Source organism: Sinocyclocheilus anshuiensis, unplaced genomic scaffold (genome assembly GCF_001515605.1).
Source record: "Sinocyclocheilus anshuiensis isolate Anshui unplaced genomic scaffold, SAMN03320099.WGS_v1.1 scaffold105, whole genome shotgun sequence".
NCBI lineage: Eukaryota > Metazoa > Chordata > Actinopteri > Cypriniformes > Cyprinidae > Sinocyclocheilus > Sinocyclocheilus anshuiensis.
The window spans coordinates 207,706-222,689 of record NW_015537942.1 but is presented as its reverse complement, the minus strand read 5'-3'; the positions used below and the strand labels follow the sequence as shown (position 1 = coordinate 222,689).

General features: G+C 40.9%; 1 protein-coding gene across 1 annotated transcript in view; it reads left to right on the top strand.

The window, feature by feature from the left end:
• The window catches only part of LOC107663787 (plexin-D1-like), a 79,550-nt gene that overhangs the window by 10,344 nt on the left and 54,222 nt on the right, over positions 1-14,984 (top strand). Inside the window, exons 3-8 of the mRNA XM_016454121.1 lie at positions 3,115-3,246; positions 3,778-3,878; positions 5,496-5,625; positions 7,932-8,109; positions 8,347-8,455; positions 10,806-10,905. Of these exons, the coding sequence (XP_016309607.1) occupies positions 3,115-3,246; positions 3,778-3,878; positions 5,496-5,625; positions 7,932-8,109; positions 8,347-8,455; positions 10,806-10,905 (750 nt within the window). The remainder of the gene's footprint in view (positions 1-3,114; positions 3,247-3,777; positions 3,879-5,495; positions 5,626-7,931; positions 8,110-8,346; positions 8,456-10,805; positions 10,906-14,984) is intronic.

Below are 14,984 nucleotides of genomic sequence, written 5' to 3'. Positions count from 1 at the left end.
TGCTGCTGATGGTTTCAGGAGTGTGTGTAATGTGATTTGGGACGGTGAGATAAGCTTATTTAGGGATCTGTGTTAGTAGAGTCTAATTCAATTAGAGCTCAACCTCTGCTTATCCGTCTGTCCTTCTTTCTGTCTGTCTGTCTGTTTATCTGTTCATATATACAGTACTAGCACTTACATTCATGCTTGTGGCAGCTGCACTGTACAGAATAAAGTAAGCTTTGTTTTAACTTCCACTGGCCTTTTAGTTAGGACACACACACACACACACACACACACATACACAGTGTGTTAGGCCACATTGACATTATTCGGGTTAAATTGGTCTTCTGAAATGAGGAGGCAAAGTTGTTGTTTTTTTTCAATCAAATGTAAATTCATGTTCCAGTCAGTTAATTAAAGCCAAGTATGAATCTCGGTTAGTGTTTTTAAACATTTTACTTTTATTCCAAAATAACAGTAAGAATTTAAACAATATTTTAATATTTTATTTGTGAATTTATGTTCATCTATTCTTCTTGATAGTTAACTTCTAACTATTTTTGAATGTTTCGGATCATCAGTTATCAAAGCTCTGTAAATACTGGTCACAGACACGGAGATTTACCTTAAATTTCAGCAAGCTGATTACTCACTACAACTCCCACAGATCATGTTTTCAGGTCAAGTCTTATTTTGACGAGACAGAGTGGTTATATCTAAGTGTGTGAGTTGTTTACTTACTTTTTTAAATTAGTCTTCCCATTAACGCTATTATATTGTCCATTCAGACGGATTCAATAATGTGCATGAACACAAGAGGTGGGATTTATTGCACGAACCAATCACAGCCGATCATAACCAGTCATATCCAATCATATTGCGATGGAGGCATTGCATCCTGCCATGTGACTTTCCCCCATTCATTCTCAGTTACCCCCCACTAAACCCAGCGCAGGCTTGAGGGGGTCTGTTCAAACTCAATGGGCTGAGGGGAGGCACGACAGGCGCAGACTCCTGCTGTAGCTTTACCAATTTAGAAAAAAACTGTAATTTATACACTTTTTAATGTTATATTTTGTAATATGGGGTTATTTTATTATTTTACTGCAAAATCCAAAGAAAATTTTCTCATCCAATTTTTATGAGGAGACACTTTATGAGGAAACACCCTGGGTGCAGATGGTTTAAGCCGTTTCAGACATGTCAGTGTGGATGAGCAACTTTTGGAAACACTTAAAAACACTATGTGTGGAACATTATTAAAACAAAACTATGATATGATATGATATGATATGATATGATATCAAGTCAAGTCAAGTCAAGTCTGCTTTATTGTCAATTCTTCCACATGTACAGCACATACACACAGAGAATTGAAATTGCGTTACTCTCAGACCCTTGGTGCATACAGATAACACTAACAGTAGAACATAAATACAGATAGATACAGATTCAATATAAAATACAACTATACAAATATACAAATAAGGTAAAATGTAAAAAAATATATAAAGCAGCACAAGGCACAAGGCAATAAACTCCACCAGGGGTGAGCAGTGTTTGCAGACCACAACAGCATCGCGGCACCACACGTCATTGATGTAAACACAAAGCCCTCCGCCGCGGGTCTTACCTCCCTCGACGCGAGCTCTGTCCGCTCGATAGCATGTCAGCTGATCGAGATGAATAGCGCAGTCCGGAACGCTGTTGTTGAGCCATGTTTCCGTGAACACAAAAACACAACAGTCTCTTACAGTCCTCTGAGTTGAGCGTAGTAGTCGGATGTAGTCCAGTTTATTGTCGAAAGAGCGTACGTTAGCCAGTACGATGGTGGGGATAGCTGGCTTGTGTGGGTTAGCCACTAGCCTAGCCCGGATACCTCTGCGCTTACCCCTCTTCTGCTTCCTATCACGCCGCTTGTGGCGCCTCCGCTGTGGGCGAGATGCAGTAGTGGGGGTCGGTGATGGTGTGGGCCTCCGGAGCAGACCGAGATCCCGCAGCTCTTCGGCGTGTTTAACTCTAAAAATGTGGTTCTGCCGACATCGAGCAGAAACTCACGACTGTATGCGTGCTTAGAGACAGATAGACGCGACGAATACGTACAAAAACACTGCGACTCACAAGACAAAAAACACGAAAACACCTTTCTGTCGGGAGAGAGAGAAGCTGCAGCGTGTGAACGCGCCGCCATCCTGGTCTACACACGATATGATATGATATGATATGATATGATATGATATGATATGATATGATATGATATGATATGATATGATATGATATGATATGATATGATATGATATGATAGGTCTACACACGATATGATATGATATGATATGATATGATATGATATGATATGATATGAAATCATGGACAAACACACAAACACACTTTTCATTCACTCCTCTCATAACTCTGTCTTTGATGGCCATTCCTTACATAGAATAACTGAAATATGTAGATTTTGTCTCAAAGGCCAAAATCTTTGCATGTGTTGATTTTTAAAATGCCTAAAAGCCCATTTCAGCACCTGTGCTTGATGCTGTTGCGCTTTGAGCTAAAAACATACTCAAACTCTGTCCATTGTTTCATCCATCCAGACAGACAGTTGTTGAGAGCAGTCGAGGTGAATGCAGTGTGTGTGTGTGTGTGTCTGAACTGATGAAACTTGTCTACATTTGCAATTAGCACTTTGTCTCTGAAGGTTGATTTTGGCGATGATGAGAAATGTTTCACACCCACCGACTGTTCTCCTGCTCTTTTCTCAACATTCAGAAGATGCTAATTATGGTGAATTATGATACCATGTTATTATCACTCTCTTCCTCTCATCTGCTGCCTCCTCATTTAAAGCTAGGTGTCATGGAGAGGCAGTGAGGAAGAACAGATCGCTCTGAGATAGAAACAGCACTTTGAGATACAGTCGTGATAAACCTTACACAGCAGCAGAAGCACATGTGACGGTCACATGACTTCATGCTGTCCAGTCATCACCATCATGGAAATAAAACTTTTTACTTCAGTTAGTGTACTGATGTAATGTGTCTGTCAGTCCAAGAGAAAGATGCGGCCCGTTGGAAGTGGAGAGTCATGTTGTGTGTAATTGCATGTGTTGAATCATGTGTTTCTCTACAGCTGTCTCTGCTGGCTAACCTGTCCGTGGCTAATCAGTGGTCACTAAAACTCGCCTCTAATGAACCCGTTCACCACATCATGACGTTCGACCCCAGCGACCACAACTACCTGTACCTGATGACCACACACCACGTGAGTACTGCGACCTGCGAGAACTGAATGCAAACATAAATAATATCACTCAGAAACTGTGATCCATCAGTTCATTACATTCTAAGGGTATTTTAAGCCGTGTGATCAGACGCTCTGTTTATCATGTTCAGCCGCGAGTGAGTTTGGCATGTGAGAGCGCTGTGTGAATAATCATACTCACTGATGGAGCTGTGAAACTCAGCATATGACTGTGTGTTAGTCTGATGCTCACGACCTGTACCTGATGACCACACACCACGTGAGTACTGCGACCTGCGAGAACTGAATGCAAACATAAATAATATCACTCAGAAACTGTGATCCATCAGTTCATTACATTCTAAGGGTATTTTAAGCCGTGTGATCAGACGCTCTGTTTATCATGTTCAGCCGCGAGTGAGTTTGGCATGTGAGAGCGCTGTGTGAATAATCATACTCACTGATGGAGCTGTGAAACTCAGCATATGACTGTGTGTTAGTCTGATGCTCAAGCGCTTGCGTGTGTGTGTGTGTGTGTGTGTGTGTGCTCAGCTCCTGCGCGTTCAGGTGTCTGCGTGTGGACAGTACAGCTCCTGCAGCGAGTGTGTGAGCGCCGGCGATGCCCACTGCGGCTGGTGCACACTGGAGAGAAGGTAAAGCTACTCGTCACTCACGCTGCAAACAGACAAATAAAGCAATGATTTTCCAGGATCATGTCTTAATTAGCAGAATATATGGTACTCATATGGTACTCTTTCATCATTGTTGAGCTCTCAAGCATCCATCTCCATTCACTTTCACTGTGTGGAAAACAGTTTTTATGTTTGAGGGCAGAAAGAAAGTCAAAGGTTTTTGGAGAAGCGGCCCTTTAATGGCACGTGTGGAATTTGTCAAGCTGCATGTTTCAGAGCTCGAGATGTTTTGGACTGGATTTCCTGTGGAGTTTATCTTTATTCAAGGGTTTTCCTGAATGTCTGGAATTGAAATCAAAAGTCACTGAGTGAAAGGCTCAGACGTTCTCTGCTTCACTTAGTTCTCACATTTATATGTGCTAATTGCTCTCATGATAGTGGCTCTTTCAAACTGCACTGAGAGACTTTTCATCCCGTCTGTGCGAGAGAGAGTCTGCATACATGATGAGGCCAATACTCTATTTTATTGTAAATGCATTTTATTAAATAAAAGTTTCTGTTGTAATTTGTATTTGATTAGTCAGCCTAACTAATTGGACAATTGGATTACAGTTGAAGGATTTCACATCCATTCAACAAAAACCAAAAGAACTGTTCAGACTGGTGAATCTGGATGTTTCTCTAATGTCATTGCGGTCTCTTTAAGCTGCTCTTGTATCTTACTGTCATCTCTGACTCTCTGTTTTCTCCAGCTGAGGGTCTGTCTGGACTCTGGAGTAAAGTACAGTAGACAGACCTAACAGTCCCCATTATAAAAGGAGAGGAGCTCAGTTAATGCTGTTTTAAATGCGTGATCAGTGGGTCTTTAGGAGCAAAAGGTGTCAATAGTGCTGTTCCTTACATCATATATATGATGATATCATCCAAAGTGTCTTAGACTGCACCATGGTGAGCGGTTAATTCTGTGGATATTGAAACCATGACACCTTTACTGCTGTTTATGATTTATGGATTATAATTACAGACGGAGCATGAAATCTTTGACTGAAAAAGCTTCTAAAATATTTTAGAATAGTTTCATATGCTTATTTTTACTCATTTTTGTTAACATACAGAATACTGCTTGTATTGCTTTTAACATGCAACAAACAGAATATGATGTCTTTTTTATTAATGAATAATACGATATATGAAAATAATAATTGTAAAATGTGTGAAATCTTGTGTATACACTGATCAGAATCAGAAGATTCAGAATCAGAATGAGCTTTATTGCCAGGTATGTTTACACATACGAGGAATTTGTTTTCGTGACAGAAGCTTCCACAGTGTAACAGAATGACAGTGATAAAAGGATCCTCACATAAGTCCCTGGACTGTCTAGATTTTGCAGAACATAATGCAGTCCCATGTTAACTGCATCGTCCACAGACCTGTTTGCTCTGTGTTCATCAGAGTTCACCAAAGCTAAACTAACAGAAGCCTGAGCCTGTGTTTCTCCTGTGTTCACATGCACATGATTGGATAGTTTAGTGCTTTCTGTCTTGAGCGGTGAAGTGTGCAGCGCAGGGTCGAGAATGTGTGTTTGTGTGTGTGTGTGTGTGTGAGTGTGTGTTTGATGTGTGTGTTGTTCCACAGGTGCTCGGTCCAGAAGAACTGCTCCAGCGGGACTCTGAGCCGCTCGTGGATCAGCACAGGGGACGGAGTCCAGCAGTGTCCCTCCATGACCATCACACCCTCAGAGATCAGCCGCTCCGCTCACATGAGGGTACAACACACACACACACACACACACACATACTCACACACACACACACACAAACACACACACACATTGATACACACACACACATACTCACACACACACACACACACACACATACACACACACGCACACACACACACTCACTCACTCACTCACTCAGTCACTCACTCACACACACACACACACACAGACACACACACATTGAACTACAGCAGCACAAACTTTTTGAAATCACTAATTTATTTACAAATTGAATCCTTGCATTAATGTAGAATCAGCATGAAGCAAGTACTGAGTAAATAATGTTTGTTTAATATCATATATTTATGACAAATACCATAGAGGTCAAATTTTTTGTCAAATTTTAGGAATAAACTGAATAATTACAGACAATTAACAATATATTTGACTATTTTTTCATGTTTAATAGGGAAACTGCAGATGATCAGACTACTGTAGTTGTTTATCAATAACAACAAATACAGAACATTATCAATCTTATAACAACTTTTAATTTAAATACACATACAGCAATCTTCCCGTAAGCTCTTATAAAACATGTGCGTTACCTTTGCCTTTATTTATGAGAAACTACTCTCTTTCTGTCAACACAATTTTTTCATTTGAAAGCTTATTTTACGCATGAATTTGCATGATGAATAGGTAATACAATTGCTAGGATTTGGTGTTGATGTGTTTCTGATCCATTGATCGGTCAGTATCGCGGTATCGTCACGCTCAGATCCGGCCTGTGAGACGCTCACTGAGGTCAGCACTCACTTTATGAGCGTGTTTGTGCAGTAAACTGATTTACATAATTCATTGCAAGCGAAACAACAGAGACAATGTGTGCAAATAAACGACACTATTAAACGAGATGCAGCCTATTCTTAGTAAACTCACAGACAACCAGTCCAGAGTGTGTGAAAGCATCTCAGCAGAACACTGCACTGATCCTTCACTTCATCTGTAGCTCCTACAGTACATCAGATTCTGAGATGAAGATTTTAAGACTATATGAAGCTCAAATTGCAGGCTGTTCGTTGTAAGTGTTGCTCTTACATGTGAAAGATCTTATGTTAAGGATATTTGAGGTGATTAGGTGAACTTCTTTCCTGGATGAATCTCTCGCTGCCAGAGGAAATGACTCTTCAGCCCAAACAGGAAACAGGAAACAGGCAGCACTGTCAGGAAGTCTGCCATCCTGACAACAATAGAGCTCAATGTGGCGTGTGATAGCAGAGATGAGTGTGTGAAGAGAGAGGAGTCCTGTTACTCTCAGAGACGCTCAGAAACACCCAGAGTCTGCTGCCTTACAGTTACTGGTGAATGTCAAGAAAAACTGTCTGGGTCATTTTTCACCCTAAAATCCAAAGAACAACAAGGCATTATATTTGCATAAACAAAATGAAGCTTTTTTGTTTAGAATTATGTTTGTTATATTTTAGAATGTTTTGCTATATGACATTATTCTCAAGACAGTTAAGCACACAGATTTCCTCTTCCTGTCTTGTGGTTTTGGCGTGAGCTGTGGCTGTGTTTTGTGTGGTTGACGCTGATGGCTGTGTGTGTGTGTGTGTGTGTGTGTGTTTGTGTGTGTGTGTTTGTACCTGGTGTTCACTAAAATGTTTATTAATCGTGCAGAACAACCACCCAATAAAGCATTACAATAATCTAACTTTGAGGTCATGAACACATGAATTAACATTTCTGCATTTGACATTGAGAGCATAGGTTGTAATTTAGATATATTTTTGAGATGGAAAAATGCGGTTTTACAAATGCTAGAAACATGGCTTTCAAAGGAAAGATTGCTAACAAATAGCACACCTAGGTTCCTAACTGATGACGAAGAATTGACAGAGCAGCCATCAAGTCTTAGACAGTGTTCTAGGTTATTACATGCAGAGTTTTTAGGTCCTATAATTAACAAATCTGTTTTTTCAGAATTTAGCAGTAAGAAATTACTCGGCATCCCGTTTTTTATATCGACTATGCATTCCGTTAGTTTTGCAAATTGGTATGTTTCGTCGGGCCACAAAGAAATATAGAACTGAGTATCATCGGCATAACAGTGAAAACTAACACCATGTTTCCTAATAATATCTCCCAAGGGTAACATGTAAAGCGTGAAAATTAACGGTTCTAGTACTGAGCCTTGAGGTATTCCATACTGCACTTGTGATTGGCACGATACCTCTTCATTCACTGCCATGAATTGATGGCAGTCAGATAAGTACGATTTGATGTGATGTGTGTGTGTGTAGTGTGTACAGTGGTAGCATGTGCTAATCGTCTGCTCCTCTCAGGACGTGGGGATCCTGATCAATGGCAGTGTGCCGGATCTGCAGGGTCTGCAGGTGGAGTGTGATTATGGCGTGGGAATCACCACAAACGCCACCGTACATCTGGACTACAGCACAACCCAGATCCAGACCTGCCCTCTGCTGCCCCTTCACATGTATCCCACAATCCCCTTCGGCACAGGTACATACACAAACACAGCTTGCTCTTACTCTTTGCTAAATAATTCCAGCTGAAGTTTTTCTTGTATAAATGTACTGAATGTTTCTAAGGCTGTCAAAGGTAAAAAGCAGCCAGAAACACATAATGTACAATCTTTGTCAAGTATTTTGCTAGAAGATGCTGAGACATTATTGAAATTTCAGCCCAGAAAATGTTTAGTGTGTTATATGTTGTGTAGAATGATTTGTCTGTGTTTAGATCACGTCACCGTCCCCATGGCCATCAGGGTTAATGGTGTTTCTGTGGTTTCTGGAAATTTCACCATTTATGAGTGTGAACGAACTGGAGAAATCCACTTCAAAACTGCGTGAGTAAGCACACACACTCTCACACATGCACGCACACACACACACTGGTTATTCCTATCATTATGGGTTCATTCCATAGGCGTAATGGTTTTTATACTGTACCAACTGTACTTTCTATCCTCTTACTCTAACCCTACACCTAAACCTACCCTCACGCACAACTACAGGCACTTTTACATTCTCAAAACACTTCATTATGTGTGATTTATAAGCTTGGTTCCTCAGGGGGACGTAAAAAATGTCCACACAAGGTCAAAATCTATTGGCATTTTATATTATATAACTATATGATGATATTTTGCTTTGGATAATCCAGTGAATAAAAGGTACTTCATCTCTTTTTTCTCTTTTTATTTGGAACTTGACAAGATTATTCATAAACCAGTGGATCTTACTTTACATCTATGAAGCGTAACATTATATTCCACACAAATCCGTATTCTGTGGTGTAGTAAAGATATAGTAAAGTCTGTGCCACATTTCTGGTGTCACAGCACACGTGCTGTTATCATAGAGCACAGTCTTCAGATGGAAAGAGCGGTGTAAATGTGCTGCTTGCCTGTCAGGTCTGTGTCAGTTCATTTACATCTGCTCATCTGTGAAGGTGATAATAAGCTCAGGGCCACAGGAGAGGCAGCGCAATGTATAACTTCACATCTGTAACAGCATCATCCGCATGTTAACATACAGTAGTTTAAATCATTCACACCAGTGCACACTCTTCATACTGATCTATATATGACTCTCAAACGCTAAACCGAGCCAGATTCTCCACCACCAACACCTGAGCACAACACACAACAGAGACTCTGAGAATGAAAAGCTCTGGTCAGATTTCACCACACAATCAAAAGAAAAAATATTACTTTACTAAGACATAAAACAAAGATTTTCTTTATGCAAAACATGAATTGAAGTGTAGGTGTTTTTAACAGAAAGAGAGAAAGACTTGTTTGTGAGAGAAGAGTGTTTGTGATAAGGGTGTTTGAGATGATGTCTGGTTGCACTCTCTCACACACACACTCTCTCTCTCTCTCTCTCTCTCTCTCTCTCTCACACACACTCACACACACACACACACACACACAGAGAGAGAGCAGTGCTGGATCTTAAACAAACACAGCGCCTCGTTCAGTCTGTGATAGCGGTGTGATGAATGCTGGGGTAATTTTGTGGCTCTGCTGACGCTCATCAGTGTTTATGAGGATGATCACTCTCACTCTCTCTCACACACACACACACACAATCTCTCTCTCTCTCTCTCTCTCTCTCTCACACACACTCACACACACACACACACACACACAGAGAGAGAGCAGTGCTGGATCTTAAACAAACACAGCGCCTCGTTCAGTCTGTGATAGCGGTGTGATGAATGCTGGGGTAATTTTGTGGCTCTGCTGACGCTCATCAGTGTTTATGAGGATGAGAAGACTCTCAGCACTGTTTGACAGTCTCTTTCTGATCTCTGTTCTGTTAGTCAGCATGTTTCATGCGTGCACACGTTTACTGAGAGACTCGGCCACTCCTGCATCTGTGTGCTCCTGCAATCATGCGGGTCGGTCAGTAAGCGGTCTTCAGTGCTTCAGACAGTTGTCTGTTTTTTTTCACACACCTAAAAAGTCCTAAAGCAGAGCTTCTCAAAGTGTCGTCCACCTGATTTCTGTAAGGTTTAACAGGGGTGTGAGCTACAAATGTTTGAGAAGCACTGCTGTAAGAACACACTTATACCTCCACATAGAAACATGAACTGCTTTCTCTTTTTACAATGACTAGGATCCGTTTCTCAGTACTTAAGTCACTCTTTCAGTGAGCAAAACAGCATCAGTGTGGCTGAACCGTGGATCATTTATCATTGCTTTGACACAAAATACATTCAATGACATCTTTCAAATCACATGAAGGCCTATTTGTGCAGGCCGATTTGTGCCTTTACATACTTAAAATAAACTGTTGAAAGCCTAAACATAATACAAAACTGAATAAGACAGCATTTCTACAGCAATGCCATATTGAAATATATTTCAAATGTAAACCCTAATAATATAAATACTATCAAAACCATTCAGTGTAGCTGAACACCTGCACAGCTGTTCAAGCTGTTTCTATGCTGAGAAATAGCGAAAAATGTTCAAAAAAGTCGTAAATAATGATATTCAGAATGCTGCTATTCAGCAAAAAGCCATGTAACACAAGCTGATTTCATGATAGTGTGTAAATATTGTCCAAGCTGGCTATTTCATGAATTAATGCACTCTGACCTGTATATGTAAACCCTGAGGAGAGTAAAGGTCCGTCCCTGATGAGTGTGTGTGTGTGTGTGTGTGTGTGTGTGTGTGTGTCCTGCAGGTGCACGAGCTGTCTGAGCACGGCCTGGCACTGTTACTGGGACCCGCGGCTCAATCTGTGTGTTTCCAGCAAAGAAAGCAGTCCGCATGTCCTTCTGGAGGTAAGCGGCGCTGCGTCACACACTCACATCTGCTCATTCACATAGCACCTTACACTGGGTTCACATCAAGTCACAAATATGATTTAAGTGTCAGATGAGATATCTTCAGTCTTTATAGTGCTCATCCCAAGGTAAGGCCAGAGAAGGCAGTATAGATTGATTCTCTGTCCAATCCAAGCGGCACCCATCCGCAGCTCATCATAGATGTGACGCATGAATAATGTGTTCTCAGCGGAAAGAATGCAATCCCAGCATGCACTGCAACAAGCTCAGGGAAGTAATTCATTCAAGTTAGTGGACGGAGTAAGAGAAATGTTCAGTGTAACACTGAAATCTGCTTACTTAATCAATATATCTGCTTTAGACACAAGCCAAAATGTTGTGTAAGTCAATGTAACATTTTTGGCTTTTTACCTCTAGTGAAAAATAAATATACTTAAATGTATTTGAAATATATTTATTTCATGCTGTCACAATACGGTGGAGCACGGGAACGAGGAAACGAGGAGACGTGTAGATTTCACAAAAATGAGAGTCTTTAATAATCCAACATGGAGACACAGAACACAAGGATAACGTTCACAACAAGTAGACCCGACGAAGAACTAAGGAACAGACAGGAACTTATAAACACAGGATAATTACAAACACAGGTGAGCGGAATCAATCAAATAAACAAGAACAGGAAACATGACCAAAAAAGCAAAACAGGAACTACTAAGGAGGCAAAACGGGTTCAAAAGTCTGACATTTCGCCCCCTCCCGGAAGGTGCGTCCTCGCAACGTAGATACAACAGAGGGGGGGATGGGTGGGAACTTGGGAGGAGGCTCAGGAGGAGGACGGACACCCGGGAGCGGGCCAGCAGACAAAGTCCATGGGGGTGACAAAGGAGAGAGGAGCCAGGGAGGAGACAGGAGGGGCTTGAAGCAGGAGGAACCAAGCAGGACCCAGGCCACAGCCATAACAGTGGCCCACGGTGGAGCCGAACGGAGGGAGAAGCCATGGAGGAGGAGGAATGGCCGCCGACTCCAGGGGGCTGACCAACGGCGGCGGAGCAGGTGGTGGAGGAGCCCGAGGCGGAGACGGAGAGCTGATGAGCCAGGGCAACGGGGAGGATCCGGAGGTCCTAGGCGGAGCAGATGGGGTTGGTGACCGGCGCGAAGGCGTGGATCCAGGAGGCCGCGGTGGAGCCGGAGCGACAGAGGACTGAGGAGGAGCCGAGGGGATGAAGGAGCCTGAAGGAGCCTGACAGAGCCGGAGGGACAAAGGGACAAGGTGAAGCCAGAGGAGTAGAGTCCCGAGGCGAAGGATGGTCGACGCCAGACCAAGGTGGAGCCGGAGCCATGGTGGAGCCGCTGGGTCAACGGGCCGAGGCGGGGTCCGGGGCTTAGAGGCTGGAGGCGGAGTCAAGGGAAACTCCAGCCACGGCGACGCTGAAGGATGGCAGTCCTGCGGAGCTCGCACCACATAGATGGTGGACTGAGGGCGAGCAGAGGGTCACAATTTGAGTTGAATTACTCAAATGATTCATAGCTCATAACTTCATGACTTGCTCATAAAGACTTCACTTCTTTCATTCCTCAATTAATCAACGTTTTTTGAATGAATCTCATTTTAAGTCACTTGTTTCCACCTGCTGGCATTATGTTGTAATTGATACAATCTTTGTTTGAAGCATTGTCATTTTCAAAAAGGTGACTTATTCTTAGGGCTGGGTGTTGACACAAATTTCACGATTCGATTCGATTCTCATTCACAAGCTTGCAATTCGATACGATTACCGATTCGATTTGATTTGATTCAATATCGATTATTTTGCATATGTATCAGGTACAGTACATGCCCAATTTTCTCAAGGAAAAAAAAATCTCAACTAATGCCTTAAAATATACATGAGAGTCAGTTGGTACTACATTATAATATTGAAGGTTAAAATTAATGAAGTTTTGACAATAATAAAGTTACAGTTGCATATTAATATTTCTACGTCAATTAGTTTTTTTGAAATATAAACATTTAAATGGTGGCTGTCATAAAAACTTGATGGATTTATTCAAACATAAATTAAACATTGAAGAACAGTGAAAATTATAAATTATTATTATAATGAATATGTTATATGGTGCATATATTTAGCAAAATGCCCCTCTCTACAGTTTATTTTTCTATCTGACTAATGAGTTTATGGTCACCAAATATGTTTTTCTGAGGTAAATGTGATGTTACATGGCATTGTTTACAAGCCATTATATTGACGTCTTTGCACGGCTGAAACACTGATTGAGCGATTACATGAGACAGGATACAGATTGTAAAGTTGTACACTTTCTTTTAACTTACCTTCGGATGTTTAGTCATGTTTATTTTGTGCTGGAACTGGTATTAATGTGGAGGAGATTATCAGTTCACATGCGCCTCGCGCTGCTTCTGCTGAACTGAGGCGCTACAGCGATCTGTCACTCCACATTAAACAGCGCCAAAACGGCATTTATTGTTTGAATACTGCAATACAACGGACAGAATTTGAAATCTGAGACTTTGTTTCATATGAAAAGTACCAAAGAACCATGCTTATTGCGATTTATTGGATGGGAAGTACCCTTCCATGTTCCATCCATTAACTGAAAACAGGCGAGACTAATCGATTCTTGGGATTTAGGAATCAATATCATTCCGTAAAAGTGAGAATCGATTAATATTGAGATATCGACATTTTTTACCCAGCCCTATTTATTCTATTTTGATCGCTTCTGTAGACAGACAGCCGTGTTTATATCTGAACTATAAACTTTTATTCCAGTACTTCTGTGATTATTTGAATGTTTGAAACACAGAAATAACGATACAAAAGACTTTGTAAAGATGTTTCATATAAATGCTCTATCTGGATCAGCGGCAGTGCGAATGCAGATTTGAGTGTGATTAAGGCTTTAATAGACATAACGTAGCTGAATCCTGCGTGGGTGATTGAATCTGTTCGCGATCTGGCTATTTATTTAATTATCCAACAATATACGACAGTAAACATACGACGTAACAATATATGGTTTAGCTGTGTTCTTCAAGCCATCTCTGGTATTTTCATAATAATAAAGTATATTGATATACATTGATAATCTAATGCTAATCGATATAGGCTTTATTACCGTATGGAATATATTATCTTCCTCGTTCTGTGACAAAAAACGCACATCAGATCACAAAAGTTATTTCAAACACTCGACTGATGTTGTGCAGTAAAATCATGTTATTAAATGTCCTCTTTTGTTGGACAACGCTTCTTTTTAAGTTGTTTGGGGTGTACCGCATGTCGCTTTTTAATTGCACGTTGATTACAGCTCTTGCAGAGACCGAGCAGCTTTTACAACTGCGATTGTGTACATCTAATTAAAAAAATCAAACTGCCTAATATTTTGAGCGCAAATTGTAATAAAAATACATTAATCTTCAGCATGACGCGGGCCACAAAATTAATGCAGATGGGCCGCCTGTTGAGTACTCGTAATAGTTCAATACCATTAAAAAAAAAGAGTCAGCAAAATGCCACACTGTAATGCTGGTAACATCACTGCATTTTTACAGTAGATAATATTTTGCAATGCAGTTCTCTCTTCTTATACACTAAACCCAGGTATCAGATGATTACATTTTGATGAAATATGCTAATCAGTGATGTGCTTTGAAGAGTGCCTGCAGTCTTGCTGTTTTATCTCAGTACTTTAAATCACACAGTCGTGTGGACATTCATTCTGGTTGCAGCTGACCAATGATATTGGATGATGAGTATGAGATCAGTAACTTCAAACACACTATACAGCACTTGTTTTTGCATTTAAAAGAACAGTTAACCCAAAATGAAAGTCTTGTCATGATTTATTCATGATTTATTATGTTGTTCCAAAAACAATAGGAGATGTAGGGTATCAGACCGAATCAGACACAGGATTTTCGTAAATCAGATCCTGGCGCCACAAGCCTGAAGCAAGTCCACGAACTAGCAGCTTTGAGTAGCTCACAGCATTTAAACAAAAGAACACTTATTGACAATTCCAAGGAGATTGTCAATTTTGGGGCAAGT